Here is a 17,870-nt window from a genome sequence, read left to right as displayed (position 1 = left end):
CCGATACCTGAGCCATATTTTGGAGCCAAATTCTGGCTCTCTGAACGTATTCGCAGTTTGAAATTCCATCTTTTTATACCGAAAATATGCCAATTACTGAGAGCGGCGGTGGGTCACATTTTGCCCAAACCCCCCTGCAGTTTTCAAAATATCCCAAACATCCCAAATCCAATACCTGAGCAATATTTTGGAGCCAAATTCTGGCTCTCTGCACGTATTCGCAGTTTGAAATTCCGACTTTTTATACTGAAAATATACCAATTACTGAAAGCAGCGGTGGGTCACATTTTGCCCAAACCCCCCTGCAGTTTTCAAAATATCCCAAACATCCCAAATCCGATACCTGAGCCATATTTTGGAGCCAAATTCTGGCTCTCTGAACGTATTCGCAGTTTGAAATTCCATCTTTTTATACTGAAAATATGCCAATTACTGAGAGCGGCGGTGGGTCACATTTTGCCCAAACCCCCCTGCAGTTTTCAAAATATCCCAAACATCCCAAATCCGATACCTGAGCCATATTTTGGAGCCAAATTCTGGCTCTCTGCACGTATTCGCAGTTTGAAATTCCGGCTTTTTATACCGAAAATATGCCAATTACTGAAAGCGGCGGTGGGTCATATTTTGCCCAAACCCCCCTGCAGTTTTCAAAATATCCCAAACATCCCAAATCCGATACCTGAGCCATATTTTAGAGAAAAATTCAGGCTCTCTGCACGTATTCGTAGTTTGAAATTCCGGCTTTTTATACCGAAAATATGCCAATTACTGAAAGCGCCGGTGGGTCACATTTTGCCCAAACCCCCCCTGCAGTTTTCAAAATATCCCAAACATCCCAAATCGGATACCTGAGCCATATTTTAGAGCCAATTTCTGGCTCTCTGCACGTATTCGCAGTTTGAAATTCCGGCTTTTTATACCGAAAATATGATAATTACTGAAAGCGGCGGTGGGTCACATTTTGCCCCAAAACCCCTGCAGTTTTCAAAATATCCCAAACATCCAAAATCCGATACCTGAGCCATATATTAGAGCCAAATTCTGGCTCTCTGCACATATTCGCAGTTTGAAATTCCGGCTTTTTATACCGAAAATATGCCAATTATTGAGAGCAACGGTGGGTCACATTTTGCCCAAACCCCCCTCCAGTTTTTAAAATATTCAAAACATCCCAAATCCGATACATGAGCCATATTTTGGTGCCAAATTCTGGCTCTCTGCACGTATTTGCAGTTTGAAATTCCGACTTTTTATACTGAAAATATACCAATTACAGAAAGTGGCGGTGGGTCACATTTTGCCCAAACCCCCCTGCAGTTTTCAAAATATCCCAAACATCCCAAATCCAATACCTGAGCAATATTTTGGAGCCAAATTCTGGCTCTCTGCACGTATTCGCAGTTTGAAATTCTGACTTTTTATACCGAAAAAATGCCAATTACTGAAAGCGGCGGTGGGTCACATTTTGCCCAAACCCCCCTGCAGTTTTTAAAATATCCCAAACATCCCAAATCCGATACCTGAGCCATATTTTGGAGCCAAATTCTGGCTCTCTGCACGTATTCGCAGTTGGAAATTCCTACTTTTCATACTGAAAATATACCAATTACTGAAAACGGCGGTGGGTCACATTTTGCCCAAACCCCCCTGCAGTATCCAAAATATCCCAAACATCCCAAATCCGATACCTGAGCCATATTTTGGAGCCAAATTCTGGCTCTCTGCACGTATTCACAGTTTGAAATTCCGACTTTTTATACCGAAAATATGCCAATTACTGAAAGCGGCGGTGGGTCTCATTTTGCCCCAAACTCCCCTGCAGTTTTTAAAATATCCCAAACATCCCAAATCCGAAACCTGAGCCATATTTTGGAGCCAAATTCTGGCTCTCTGCACGTATTCGCAGTTTGAAATTCCGAATTATATACTGAAAATATACCAATTACTGAAAGCGGTGATGGGTCACATTTTGACCAAACCCCCCTGCAGTTGTCAAAATATCCCAAACATCCCAAATCCGATACCTGAGCCATATTTTAGAGCCAAATTCTGGCTCTCTGCACGTATTCGCAGTTTGAAATTCCGGCTTTTTATACCGAAAATATGCCAATTATAGTGGCGGTGGGTCACATTTTGCCCAAACCCCCCTGCAGTTTTCAAAATATCCCAAACATCCCAAATCCGATACCTGAGCCATATTTTGGAGCCAAATTCTGGCTCTCTGCACGTATTCGCAGTTTGAAATTCCTACTTCTTATACTGAAAATAAACCAATTACTGAGAGCGGCGGTGGGTCACATTTTGCCCAAACCCCCCTGCAGTTTTCAAAATATCCCAAACATCCCAAATCCGATACCTGAGCCATATTTTAGAGCCAAATTCCGCCTCTCTGCACGTATTCGCAGTTTGAAATTCCTACTTTTTATACCGAAAATATGTCAATTAATGAAAGCGGCGGTGGGTCACATTTTGCCCAAACCCCCCTGCAATTTTCAAAATATCCCAAACATCCCAAATCCGATACCATAAGCCATATTTTAGAGCCAAAATCTGGCTCTCTGCACGTATTCGCAGTTTGAAATTTCGGCTTTTTATACCGAAAATCTGATAATTACTGAAAGCGGCGGTGGGTCACATTTTGCCCAAACCCCCCTGCAGTTTTCAAAATATCCCAAACATCCCAAATCCAATACCTGAGCAATATTTTGGAGCCAAATTCTGGCTCTCTGCACGTATTCGCAGTTTGAAATTCCGACTTTTTATACTGAAAATATACCAATTACTGAAAGCAGCGGTGGGTCACATTTTGCCCAAACCCCCCTGCAGTTTTCAAAATATCCCAAACATCCCAAATCCGATACCTGAGCCATATTTTGGAGCCAAATTCTGGCTCTCTGAACGTATTCGCAGTTTGAAATTCCATCTTTTTATACTGAAAATATGCCAATTACTGAGAGCGGCGGTGGGTCACATTTTGCCCAAACCCCCCTGCAGTTTTCAAAATATCCCAAACATCCCAAATCCGATACCTGAGCCATATTTTGGAGCCAAATTCTGGCTCTCTGCACGTATTCGCAGTTTGAAATTCCGGCTTTTTATACCGAAAATATGCCAATTACTGAAAGCGGCGGTGGGTCATATTTTGCCCAAACCCCCCTGCAGTTTTCAAAATATCCCAAACATCCCAAATCCGATACCTGAGCCATATTTTAGAGAAAAATTCAGGCTCTCTGCACGTATTCGTAGTTTGAAATTCCGGCTTTTTATACCGAAAATATGCCAATTACTGAAAGCGCCGGTGGGTCACATTTTGCCCAAACCCCCCCTGCAGTTTTCAAAATATCCCAAACATCCCAAATCGGATACCTGAGCCATATTTTAGAGCCAATTTCTGGCTCTCTGCACGTATTCGCAGTTTGAAATTCCGGCTTTTTATACCGAAAATATGATAATTACTGAAAGCGGCGGTGGGTCACATTTTGCCCCAAAACCCCTGCAGTTTTCAAAATATCCCAAACATCCAAAATCCGATACCTGAGCCATATATTAGAGCCAAATTCTGGCTCTCTGCACATATTCGCAGTTTGAAATTCCGGCTTTTTATACCGAAAATATGCCAATTATTGAGAGCAACGGTGGGTCACATTTTGCCCAAACCCCCCTCCAGTTTTTAAAATATTCAAAACATCCCAAATCCGATACATGAGCCATATTTTGGTGCCAAATTCTGGCTCTCTGCACGTATTTGCAGTTTGAAATTCCGACTTTTTATACTGAAAATATACCAATTACAGAAAGTGGCGGTGGGTCACATTTTGCCCAAACCCCCCTGCAGTTTTCAAAATATCCCAAACATCCCAAATCCAATACCTGAGCAATATTTTGGAGCCAAATTCTGGCTCTCTGCACGTATTCGGTTTGAAATTCTGACTTTTTATACCGAAAAAATGCCAATTACTGAAAGCGGCGGTGGGTCACATTTTGCCCAAACCCCCCTGCAGTTTTTAAAATATCCCAAACATCCCAAATCCGATACCTGAGCCATATTTTGGAGCCAAATTCTGGCTCTCTGCACGTATTCGCAGTTGGAAATTCCTACTTTTCATACTGAAAATATACCAATTACTGAAAACGGCGGTGGGTCACATTTTGCCCAAACCCCCCTGCAGTATCCAAAATATCCCAAACATCCCAAATCCGATACCTGAGCCATATTTTGGAGCCAAATTCTGGCTCTCTGCACGTATTCACAGTTTGAAATTCCGACTTTTTATACCGAAAATATGCCAATTACTGAAAGCGGCGGTGGGTCTCATTTTGCCCCAAACTCCCCTGCAGTTTTTAAAATATCCCAAACATCCCAAATCCGAAACCTGAGCCATATTTTGGAGCCAAATTCTGGCTCTCTGCACGTATTCGCAGTTTGAAATTCCGAATTATATACTGAAAATATACCAATTACTGAAAGCGGTGATGGGTCACATTTTGACCAAACCCCCCTGCAGTTGTCAAAATATCCCAAACATCCCAAATCCGATACCTGAGCCATATTTTAGAGCCAAATTCTGGCTCTCTGCACGTATTCGCAGTTTGAAATTCCGGCTTTTTATACCGAAAATATGCCAATTATAGTGGCGGTGGGTCACATTTTGCCCAAACCCCCCTGCAGTTTTCAAAATATCCCAAACATCCCAAATCCGATACCTGAGCCATATTTTGGAGCCAAATTCTGGCTCTCTGCACGTATTCGCAGTTTGAAATTCCTACTTCTTATACTGAAAATAAACCAATTACTGAGAGCGGCGGTGGGTCACATTTTGCCCAAACCCCCCTGAAGTTTTCAAAATATCCCAAACATCCCAAATCCGATACCTGAGCCATATTTTAGAGCCAAATTCCGCCTCTCTGCACGTATTCGCAGTTTGAAATTCCTACTTTTTATACCGAAAATATGTCAATTAATGAAAGCGGCGGTGGGTCACATTTTGCCCAAACCCCCCTGCAATTTTCAAAATATCCCAAACATCCCAAATCCGATACCATAAGCCATATTTTAGAGCCAAAATCTGGCTCTCTGCACGTATTCGCAGTTTGAAATTTCGGCTTTTTATACCGAAAATCTGATAATTACTGAAAGCGGCGGTGGGTCACATTTTGCCCAAACCCCCCTGCAGTTTTTAAATTATCCCAAACATCCCAAATCAGATACCTGAGCCATATTTTTGAGGCAAATTCTAGCTCTCTGCATGTATTCGCAGTTTGAAATTGCAACATTTTATACCGAAAACATGCCAATTAATGAAAGCGGCGGTGGGTCACATTTTGCCCAAACCCCCCTGCAATTTTCAAAATATCCCAAACATCCCAAATCCAATACCTGAGCAATATTTTGGAGCCAAATTCTGGCTCTCTACACGTATTCGCAGTTTGAAATTCTGACTTTTTATACCGAAAATATGCCAATTATTGACAGCAACGGTGGGTCACATTTTGCCCAAACCCCCCTCCAGTTTTTAAAATATTCAAAACATCTCAAATCCGATACCTGAGCCATATTTTGGTGCCAAATTCTGGCTCTCTGAACGTATTCGCAGTTTGAAATTCCATCTTTTTATACTGAAAATATGCCAATTACTGAGAGCGGCGGTGGGTCACATTTTGCCCAAACCCCCCTGCAGTTTTCAAAATATCCCAAACATCCCAAATCCGATACCTGAGCCATATTTTGGAGCCAAATTCTGGCTCTCTGCACGTATTCGCAGTTTGAAATTCCTACTTCTTATACCGAAAATATGCCAATTACTGAGAGCGGCGGTGGGTCACATTTTGCCCAAAAACCCCTGCAGTTTTCAAAATATCCCAAACATCCCAAATCCGATACCTGAGCCATATTTTGGAGCCAAATTCTGGCTCTCTGCACGTATTCGCAGTTTGAAATTCCGGCTTTTTATACCGAAAATATGCCAATTACTGAAAGCGGCGGTGGGTCATATTTTGCCCAAACCCCCCTGCAGTTTTCAAAATATCCCAAACATCCCAAATCCGATACCTGAGCCATATTTTAGAGAAAAATTCAGGCTCTCTGCACGTATTCGTAGTTTGAAATTCCGGCTTTTTATACCGAAAATATGCCAATTACTGAAAGCGCCGGTGGGTCACATTTTGCCCAAACCCCCCCTGCAGTTTTCAAAATATCCCAAACATCCCAAATCTCTTACCTGAGCCATATTTTAGAGCCAATTTCTGGCTCTCTGCACGTATTCGCAGTTTGAAATTCCGACTTTTTATACCGAAAATATGCCAATTACTGAAAGCGGCGGTGGGTCACATTTTGCCCAAACCCCCCTGCAGTTTTCAAAATATCCCAAACATCCCAAATCAGATACCTGAGCCATATTTTAGAGCCAAATTCTGGCTCTCTGCACGTATTCGCAGTTTGAAATTCCGACTTTTTATACCGAAAATATGCCAATTACTGAAAGCGGCGGTGGGTCACATTTTGCCCAAACCCCCCTGCAGTTTTTAAATTATCCCAAACCCGATACCTGAGCCATATTTTGGAGCCAAATTCTGGCTCTCTGCACGTATTCGCAGTTTGAATTATCTACTTTTTATACCGAAAATATGCCAATTAATGAAAGCGGCGCTGGGTCACATTTTGCCCAAACCCCAATGCAGTTCTCAAAATATCCCAAACATCCCAAATCCGATACCTGAGCCATATTTTAGAGCCAAATTCTGGCTCTCTGCACGTATTCGCAGTTTGAAATTCCGGCTTTTTATACCGAAAATATGATAATTACTGAAAGCGGTGGTGGGTCACATTTTGCCCAAACCCCCCTCCAGTTTTTAAAATATTCAAAACATCCCAAATCCGATACCTGAGCCATATTTTGGTGCCAAATTCTGGCTCTCTGCACGTATTCGCAGTTTGAAATCCCCATTTTTTATACTGAAAATATACCAATTACTGAAAGCAGCGGTGGGTCACATTTTGCCCAAACCCCCCTGCAGTTTTCAAAATATCCCAAACATCCCAAATCCGATACCTGAGCCATATTTTGGAGCCAAATTCTGGCTCTCTGAACGTATTCGCAGTTTGAAATTCCATCTTTTTATACAGAAAATATGATAATTACTGAAAGCGGCGGTGGGTGACATTTTGCCCAAACCCCCCCTGCAGTTTTTAAATTATCCCAAACATCCCAAATCCGATACCTGAGCCATATTTTGGAGCCAAATTCTGGCTCTCTGCATGTATTCGCAGTTTGAAATTCCTACTTTTTATACCGAAAATTTGCCAATTACTTAAAGCGGCGGTGGGTCACATTTTGCCCCAAAACCCCTGCAGTTTTCAAAATATCCCAAACATCCAAAATCCGACACCTGAGCCATATATTAGAGCCAAATTCTGGCTCTCTGCACATATTCGCAGTTTGAAATTCCGGCTTTTTATACCGAAAATATGCCAATTATTGAGAGCAACGGTGGGTCACATTTTGCCCAAACCCCCCTCCAGTTTTTAAAATATTCAAAACATCCCAAATCCGATACATGAGCCATATTTTGGTGCCAAATTCTGGCTCTCTGCACGTATTTGCAGTTTGAAATTCCGACTTTTTATACTGAAAATATACCAATTACAGAAAGTGGCGGTGGGTCACATTTTGCCCAAACCCCCCTGCAGTTTTCAAAATATCCCAAACATCCCAAATCCAATACCTGAGCAATATTTTGGAGCCAAATTCTGGCTCTCTGCACGTATTTGCAGTTTGAAATTCCGACTTTTTATACTGAAAATATACCAATTACAGAAAGTGGCGGTGGGTCACATTTTGCCCAAACCCCCCTTCAGTTTTCAAAATATCCCAAACATCCCAAATCCAATACCTGAGCCATATTTTGGAGCCAAATTCTGGCTCTCTGCACGTATTTGCAGTTTGAAATTCCGAATTATATACTGAAAATATACCAATTACTGTAAGCGGTGATGGGTCACATTTTGACCAAACCCCCCTGCAGTTTTCAAAATATCCCAAACATCCCAAATCCGATACCTGAGCCATATTTTAGAGCCAAATTCTGGCTCTCTGCACGTATTCGCAATTTGAAATTCCGGCTTTTTATACCGAAAATATGCCAATTATAGTGGCGGTGGGTCACATTTTGCCCAAACCCCCCTGCAGTTTTCAAAATATCCCAAACATCCAAAATCCAATACCTGAGCAATATTTTGGAGCCAAATTCTGGCTCTCTACACGTATTCGCAGTTTGAAATTCTGACTTTTTATACCGAAAATATGCCAATTATTGACAGCAACGGTGGGTCACATTTTGCCCAAACCCCCCTCCAGTTTTTAAAATATTCAAAACATCCCAAATCCGATACATGAGCCATATTTTGGTGCCAAATTCTGGCTCTCTGCACGTATTTGCAGTTTGAAATTCCGACTTTTTATACTGAAAATATACCAATTACAGAAAGTGGCGGTGGGTCACATTTTGCCCAAACCCCCCTGCAGTTTTCAAAATATCCCAAACATCCCAAATCCAATACCTGAGCAATATTTTGGAGCCAAATTCTGGCTCTCTGCACGTATTCGCAGTTTGAAATTCTGACTTTTTATACCGAAAAAATGCCAATTACTGAGAGCGGCGGTGGGTCACATTTTGCCCAAACCCCCCTGCAGTTTTTAAAATATCCCAAACATCCCAAATCCGATACCTGAGCCATATTTTGGAGCCAAATTCTGGCTCTCTGCACGTATTCGCAGTTTGAAATTCCTACTTTTCATACTGAAAATATACCAATTACTGAAAACGGCGGTGGGTCACATTTTGCCCAAACCCCCCTGCAGTATCCAAAATATCCCAAACATCCCAAATCCGATACCTGAGCCATATTTTGGAGCCAAATTCTGGCTCTCTGCACGTATTCACAGTTTGAAATTCCGACTTTTTATACCGAAAATATGCCAATTACTGAAAGCGGCGGTGGGTCTCATTTTGCCCCAAACTCCCCTGCAGTTTTTAAAATATCCCAAACATCCCAAATCCGAAACCTGAGCCATATTTTGGAGCCAAATTCTGGCTCTCTGCATGTATTCGCAGTTTGAAATTCCGAATTATATACTGAAAATATACCAATTACTGAAAGCGGTGATGGGTCACATTTTGACCAAACCCCCCTGCAGTTTTCAAAATATCCCAAACATCCCAAATCCGATACCTGAGCCATATTTTAGAGCCAAATTCTTGCTCTCTGCACGTATTCGCAGTTTGAAATTCCGGCTTTTTATACCGAAAATATGCCAATTATAGTGGCGGTGGGTCACATTTTGCCCAAACCCCCCTGCAGTTTTCAAAATATCCCAAACATCCCAAATCCGATACCTGAGCCATATTTTGGAGCCAAATTCTGGCTCTCTGCACGTATTCGCAGTTTGAAATTCCTACTTCTTATACTGAAAATAAACCAATTACTGAGAGCGGCGGTGGGTCACATTTTGCCCAAACCCCCTGCAGTTTTCAAAATATCCCAAACATCCCAAATCCGATACCTGAGCCATATTTTAGAGCCAAATTCCGCCTCTCTGCACGTATTCGCAGTTTGAAATTCCTACTTTTTATACCGAAAATATGTCAATTAATGAAAGCGGCGGTGGGTCACATTTTGCCCAAACCCCCCTGCAATTTTCAAAATATCCCAAACATCCCAAATCCGATACCATAAGCCATATTTTAGAGCCAAAATCTGGCTCTCTGCACGTATTCGCAGTTTGAAATTTCGGCTTTTTATACCGAAAATCTGATAATTACTGAAAGCGGCGGTGGGTCACATTTTGCCCAAACCCCCCTGCAGTTTTTAAATTATCCCAAACATCCCAAATCAGATACCTGAGCCATATTTTTGAGGCAAATTCTAGCTCTCTGCATGTATTCGCAGTTTGAAATTGCAACATTTTATACCGAAAACATGCCAATTAATGAAAGCGGCGGTGGGTCACATTTTGCCCAAACCCCCCTGCAATTTTCAAAATATCCCAAACATCCCAAATCCAATACCTGAGCAATATTTTGGAACCAAATTCTGGCTCTCTACACGTATTCGCAGTTTGAAATTCTGACTTTTTATACCGAAAATATGCCAATTATTGACAGCAACGGTGGGTCACATTTTGCCCAAACCCCCCTCCAGTTTTTAAAATATTCAAAACATCTCAAATCCGATACCTGAGCCATATTTTGGTGCCAAATTCTGGCTCTCTGCACGTATTCGCAGTTTGAAATTCCGACTTTTTATACTGAAAATATACCAATTACTGAAAGCAGCGGTGGGTCACATTTTGCCCAAACCCCCCTGCAGTTTTCAAAATATCCCAAACATCCCAAATCCGAAACCTGAGCCATATTTTGGAGCCAAATTCTGGCTCTCTGAACGTATTCGCAGTTTGAAATTCCATCTTTTTATACCGAAAATATGCCAATTACTGAGAGCGGCGGTGGGTCACATTTTGCCCAAACCCCCCTGCCGTTTTCAAAATATCCCAAACATCCCAAATCCAATACCTGAGCAATATTTTGGAGCCAAATTCTGGCTCTCTGCACGTATTCGCAGTTTGAAATTCCGACTTTTTATACTGAAAATATACCAATTACTGAAAGCAGCGGTGGGTCACATTTTGCCCAAACCCCCCTGCAGTTTTCAAAATATCCCAAACATCCCAAATCCGATACCTGAGCCATATTTTGGAGCCAAATTCTGGCTCTCTGAACGTATTCGCAGTTTGAAATTCCATCTTTTTATACTGAAAATATGCCAATTACTGAGAGCGGCGGTGGGTCACATTTTGCCCAAACCCCCCTGCAGTTTTCAAAATATCCCAAACATCCCAAATCCGATACCTGAGCCATATTTTGGAGCCAAATTCTGGCTCTCTGCACGTATTCGCAGTTTGAAATTCCTACTTCTTATACCGAAAATATGCCAATTACTGAGAGCGGCGGTGGGTCACATTTTGCCCAAAAACCCCTGCAGTTTTCAAAATATCCCAAACATCCCAAATCCGATACCTGAGCCATATTTTGGAGCCAAATTCTGGCTCTCTGCACGTATTCGCAGTTTGAAATTCCGGCTTTTTATACCGAAAATATGCCAATTACTGAAAGCGGCGGTGAGTCACATTTTGCCCAAACCCCCCCCTGCAGTTTTTAAAACAATTTCGCGCTCTTGGCATTCAAAAAAAATCATGCCCTATGGGCTTCTTGCGGTTCGGGCGCCTACGCGGTAAGACCGAAAAAGTGTACACTCTTTTGACTGTCGTGACAATAATTGAAGGCGCACGTATTTAAATTTGGTATCACTGTGTTCGCAATAAAATTGTCTATAAGAACATATCTATAAAATGCCGCCAAAGCATAAGGACTATCAACACCAAATAAAAAACTATTCAGATCACTTGCCGAGAGCGCCAAACAGCAACAAAATGTTTCCACTCTCTTAATAATAATAATAATAATAATAATAATAATAATAATAATAATAATAATAATAATAATAATTTTTATTTAGGTAAAGGTACATACATAAAGAGATTTTACAAAGTTTGTTGGCTTTATAGATAGAGCTAGTACATACAATGCCTAAAGCCACTATTACGCAAAGCGTTTCGGGCAGGAAAAAACACTTCTGACTAAAGCTTAAAACTAATGGGTAAAAAGAAAAAAATGCGTTGAGTACAAATAAAAATAGAGGTAAAAGAGGGGGGAACATTGTTGAATAAACAGCACAAATACAATTACAAATTATTACAGAAAATTACATTAAAACAGCGTTGATTTGGAAAAAAAAAAAAAAAAAAAAAACATACATGGGTTGACAACAGAGGGGTAAGGTAGGTTACAGGGAATTTATTAGGTATAGCTTCGTTTTTAACTTAAACTGGTTGAGAGAGGTACAGTCGTTAACATGGTTGGGAAGGTCATTCCACATTCTGGGCCCCTTGATTTGTAGAGCATTTCTGGTTTGATTAAGTCGTAATGGTTGCGAAGCCTACAGTTGTCCTACATCGCTAATTGTGGTATCATTGAAATTGCAATAAAATTTTCTACACGGACATATGCATATAAATATAGATTCAATGTCGTAGCCCACCCAAAACAGTGTGGGAAGTGGCCGAAGTGTTACCCGCGGCGGCATATCGGCGAAACTCCCTTTGAAAAGTGTATAGGCAAACTCTTGTAAACTATTTCCACGTTGATCGGATAATAATTTTTTTTTTTTTTTTTTGAGATATATACAAGAGTTGTTACATTCTTATACAGCCACTAGTACGCGTAGCGTTTCGGGCAAGTCCTTAATCCTATGGTCCCTGGAATACGATCCCCTGCCGCGAAGAATCGTTTTTTCATCCAAGTACACATTTTACTGTTGCGTTAAACAGAGGCTACAGTTAAGGAATTGCGCCCAGTAAATCCTCCCCGGCCAGGATACGAACCCATGACATAGCGCTCGCGGAACGCCAGGCGAGTGTCTTACCACTACACCACGGAGACTGCTATAATGGATTTTATACAAATATTTTTTCTCGTGACTCCCGAGAGCGGCACGCGTGCGGTGGGATTAATTATATTGGTGACAATGACGGTCTGCTCGGATGCGTGAAAGTGTTTAAAATATCCCAAACATCCCAAATCCGATACCTGAGCCATATTTTGGAGCCAAATTCTGGCTCTCTGCACGTATTCGCAGTTTGAAATTCCGGCTTTTTATACCGAAAATATGATAATTACTGAAAGCGGCGGTGGGTCACATTTTGCCCAAACCCCCCTGCAGTTTTTAAAATATCCCAAACATCCCAAATCCGATACCTGAGCCATATTTTGGAGCCAAATTCTGGCTCTCTGCATGTATTCGCAGTTTGAAATTCCGACTTTTTATACCGAAAATATACCAATTACTGAAATATACCGAAAATATACCAATTACTGAAATATACCGAAAATATACCAATTACTGAAAGCAACGGTGGGTCACATTTTGCCCACACCCCCCTGCAGTTTTGAAAATATCCCAAACATCCCAAATCCGATACCTGAGCCATATTTTGGAGCCAAATTCTGGCTCTCTGAACGTATTCGCAGTTTGAAATTCAGACTTTTAATACTGAAAATATACCTAAATAAAAATTATTATTATTATATTATTATTATACAGTGGCAATATCCGCTCCTGCAAGACGAATGCGAAGCAAATGTCTGTTTAGCGAAGGGAGGCGGAGTTCGTTGAGCTCTGGGGTCATGGGTCACTACGGTTCTCACTGTAGCGTTGGTACGACTGATGGTGCCACAGGATAGTGAGCTGAAGCTATCGGAGAAGGATCCATGAGCTCTGCGGAGGTTATACTCTGGTGGCAACTGTGTTGGCAGCGTATTTGTGTTACGTGAATTAAAGGAGCCGTTGTCGGTGGAGGAACGCTCGGATTTGGCCAATCGCAGTGGCAGGATGTCATGGGAGAAGCTGAACATGGTGGGTGGGAGATGAGCTGTCATGAGACGAGGAGCAAGTGGTATGGGCGTGCGAGGTGTCGAGTGGGCCATGGGTGGTATTGCTTTTTTGGGTGTAACTACCTCTCTGGTAGAATGCTCTTCGTCTCTAGTATCCTTATTAACCTCGAACTCCTCGCCTTCGACTTCCTTAAAGTCCACGTAGCTGTTGCGATCGTGGGTGTCAGTAGAGGGTGGGGCTTGAGGCTTGACACAGGGGGTGACTAGTGAAGCCGTCCTGGTGAGGGCGGAGGTCTTGTTACGAGGCCAAGAGGGCAGGAGCGAAGAGCAGTAGAGGTATGATAATGCCAAGAGTAACAGAGCCACAGCTTGAGCAGCCAGCATGGAGGAGAGAATGGCAATACGGGCTGCAGGCTGCACGGCTCTGCTGGTAGTGTACCAAGTAGCGGTAACCGCTACATTCTGGAGCGCGGTGATCGAGTAGTACGCGGCGGGGAGTCTAGGACGGGCGCACACTGTCATGGCGGAGGCATCATCTCGAAACACATGAAAATCCCACAGCAGGAGATAGGCGAGGAAAGCTCGACGGAGAGCCTTGCGAACTGGACCCAGCGTGGTGGGTTCTAACTCCTGCTGGAGACTGAGCCAGAAAATTCCGAGAAAAAATTCCGAGAAAAAAAAAGAATTCTGAGAAAAAAAAATTGAAATTCCGGCTTTTTATACCGAAAATATGATAATTACTGAAAGCGGCGGTGGGTCACATTTTGCCCAAATCCCCCTGCAGTTTTTAAAATATCCCAAACATCCCAAATCCGATACCCGAGCCATATTTTGGAGCCAAATTCTGGCTCTCTGCACGTATTCGCAGTTTGAAATTCCGACTTTTTATACCGAAAATATGCCAATTATTGAGAGCAACGGTGGGTCACATTTTGAACAAACCCCCCTCCAGTTTTTAAAAAATTCAAAACATCCCAAATCAGATACCTGAGCCATATATTAGAGCCAAATTCTGGCTCTCTGCACGTATTCGTAGTTTGAAATTCCGACTTTTTTTTACCGAAAATATGTCAATTACTGAAAGCGACGGTGGGTCACATTTTGCCCAAACCCCCCTGCAGTTTTTAAAACACTTTCGCGCTCTCGGCGTTCAAAAAAAAATCATACCCTATGAGCTTTCGGCGGTTCGAGCGCCTACGCGGTAAGACCGAAAAAGTGAACACTCTTTTGACTGTCCTGACAATAATTGAAAGCGCACCTATTTAAATTTGGTATCACTGTGTTCGCAATAAAATTGTCTATAAGAACATACCTAGAAAATGCCGCCAAAGCATAAAGACTATCAACACCAAATAAAAAACTATTCACATCACTCGCCGAGAGCGCCAAGCAGCAACAAAATGTTTCCACTCTCTTAATGGTTGCGAAGCCTACAGTTGTCCTACATAGCTAACTGTGGTATCATTGAAATCGCAATAAAATTGTCTACACGGACATATGCATATAAATATAGATTCAATGTCGTAGCCCACCCAAAACAGTGTGGGAAGTGGCCGAAGTGTTACCCGCGGCGGCATATCGGCGAAACTCCCTTTGAAAAGTGTATATTCAATTCACTGTCCTGACTTTATTTGTTGATGTATGTATTTCATTTTTGTACCAATGTGCTCGCAAAACAATGTTCTATAAGAACATAAGTATTAAAGGTCACATAAGGATGCGTTCGACCGGCAACATATATAAAAACTACGTCGATTATACTCGTGTCAATAATACAATTGTTTTACCACGATGATTCACTGCCATGACGTTCTCTTTATTAAGCTGTTCGGCTATTAGAGAAAACGTAAATTTCATGGCAAACACTTGTAAACTATTCACAAGTTGATCGGATAATAAATGGATTTTATACAAATATTTTTTCTCGTGACTCGCGAGAGCGGCACGCGTGCGGTGGGATTAATAATATTGGTGACAATGACGGTCTGCTCGGATGCGTGAAAGTGTTTAAAATATCCCAAACATCCCAAATCCGATACCTGAGCCATATTTTGGAGCCAAATTCTGGCTCTCTGCACGTATTCGCAGTTTGAAATTCCTACTTCTTATACCGAAAACATGCCAATTACTGAAAGCAGCGGTGGGTCACATTTTGCCCAAACCCCCTGCAGTTTTCAAAATATCCCAAACATCCCAAATCCGATACCTGAGCCATATATTAGAGCCAAATTCTGGCTTTCTGCACGTATTCGCAGTTTGAAATTCCGGCTTTTTATACCTAAAATATGCCAATTATTGAGAGCAACGGTGGGTCACATTTTGAACAAACCCCCCTCCAGTTTTTAAAATATTCAAAACATCCCAAATCAGATACCTGAGCCATATATTAGAGCCAAATTCTGGCTCTGCACGTATTCGTAGTTTGAAATTCCGACCATATTTACCGAAAATATGTCAATTACTGAAAGCGACGGTGGGTCACATTTTGCCCAAACCCCCTCTGCAGTTTTTAAAATACTTTCGCGCTCTCGGCGTTCAAAAAAAAATCATACCCTATGAGCTTTTGGCGGTTCGAGCGCCTACGCGGTAAGACCGAAAAAGTGAACACTCTTTTGACTGTCCTGACAATAATTGAAAGCGCACCTATTTAAATTTGGTATCACTGTGTTCGCAATAAAATTGTCTATAAGAACATACCTAGAAAATGCCGCCAAAGCATAAAGACTATCAACACCAAATAAAAAACTATTCACATCACTCGCCGAGTAATTGGCGATTGATGTGAATACTTGGCATATGTTGGTATAAAAAGTCGCAATTTCAAACTGCGAATACGTGCAGAGAGCCAGAATTTGGCTCCATAATATGGCTCAGGCCTCGAAATTGGGATATTTGGGATATTTCGGAAACTGCAGGGGAGTTTGTGCAAAATGTGACTCACTGCTGCGTCCAGTACTTGGCATATGTTAGGTATAAAAAGTCGTAATATCAAACTGCGAATACGTGCAGAGAGCCAGAATTTGGCTCCAAAATATGGCTCTGGCCTCGTAATTGGGATATTTGGGATATTTTAAAAACTGCAGGGAGGTTTGGGTCAAATTTGGGTCTGCCTAGCACGAGTTAAGTGCATGGAGACTTAATCCCAGCAAACATTTTCATGTTTTTAAAACATCCTAAAAACGACATTTCATTGTTTTCAGCACGTTTATAATTACGTTTAGAAAAGGTTTTTTGAGAACTTTTATATACAACCTTAGAACGTATATAATTAACATTTCTAAAAACTTTTTTATGATCTTTTAATTACCTACATTAAAGCGTTTAGGGTAAATTAGGGTATAATAATTTTGTAATTCATATCTGAAATAGAAAGGGAGAGAAAGAAAGAAGACATATCTGAGATAGAAATGGACATCCTATATATGTATGTGTAAATTACAAATAAATAGGGTACAAAAAGAGAATTAAAATATTATATTTATTTAATTAAGAATGAGTAATACAACAAAATATATGTAATAGCTCGAAATATATAGACTATCTATAACAGAATATAAAAGTAAAAATTTAAAAATCTATATATGCAATATGTGAACACAATAGATTTTGTGATCAAGCAGCCTGTGATTCATGTCATGCTGAGATCAGTCTGACGTTATAAGCAGTTATTGTTACTTAAAACTAAAACAAGTAAAATTTTCCGAGTATACATATAACACTATAGTTTTTCTATGACTAATAATAAAAATCTATTAATCAAAAGTTTAGGACTAATTAACTAAAAATAAAAATCTACAAGTGAATGTAAACACAGTCAAGTATAATATTCATGTAGAAAGAGAAAGAAAAAGAGAGAGAAGGAAAGAAAGAGAAAGAAAGAAAGGGAGAAAGAGAAAGAAAAGAAAAAACAGTCATGTATAATATTCATATTAGCACCATGCAATATAACTTAGATTAAGTAAAAAATCTCAGACATTTTTAAATCAAATGAAATATGAGAGCCAGAGAGAGAGACCCAGAGCCAGAGAGAGAGAGCGAGAGCCAGAGAGAGAGCGCCACAGAGCCAGAGAGAGAGAGCGTGAGCCAGAGAGAGAGAGAGTCAGAGAGAGAGAGAGTCAGAGAGAGAGAGAGAGCCAGAGAGAGAGAGAGAGAGCCAGAGAGAGAGAGAGCCAGAGAGAGAGAGAGAGCCAGAGAGAGAGAGAGAGCCAGAGAGAGAGAGAGAGAGCCAGAGAGAGCCAGAGAGAAAGAGAGCCAGAGAGAGCGAAAGAGCCAGAGAGAGCGAGAGAGCCAGAGAGAGAGAGACAGAGCCAGAGAGAGAGAGCCAGAAAGAGAGAGAGAGAGAGAGAGAGAGAGAGAGAGAGAGA

The 17,870-nt window shown here is 41.3% G+C and overlaps 2 protein-coding genes across 2 annotated transcripts in view; both read right to left on the bottom strand.

Annotated features, from left to right (window-relative positions):
- LOC138349732 (uncharacterized) overlaps nucleotides 1–17,870 on the bottom strand; it is a 231,884-nt gene that overhangs the window by 13,379 nt on the left and 200,635 nt on the right. The window lies entirely within an intron of this gene.
- On the bottom strand, nucleotides 13,198–15,083 carry LOC138350923 (uncharacterized). The gene is made up of 2 exons (XM_069302382.1): nucleotides 15,072–15,083; nucleotides 13,198–14,193 (listed from the first exon to the last, which is right to left on the bottom strand). The coding sequence occupies exons 1-2, from the start codon at nucleotides 15,081–15,083 to the stop codon at nucleotides 13,198–13,200; spliced, it is 1,008 nt and encodes a 335-aa protein (XP_069158483.1).

This window comes from Procambarus clarkii, chromosome 48 (assembly GCF_040958095.1).
Source record: "Procambarus clarkii isolate CNS0578487 chromosome 48, FALCON_Pclarkii_2.0, whole genome shotgun sequence".
In the NCBI taxonomy this organism is placed as follows: domain Eukaryota; kingdom Metazoa; phylum Arthropoda; class Malacostraca; order Decapoda; family Cambaridae; genus Procambarus; species Procambarus clarkii.
Note: the sequence above shows the minus strand (reverse complement) of the source record. Positions and strands in the feature narration are given on the sequence as shown.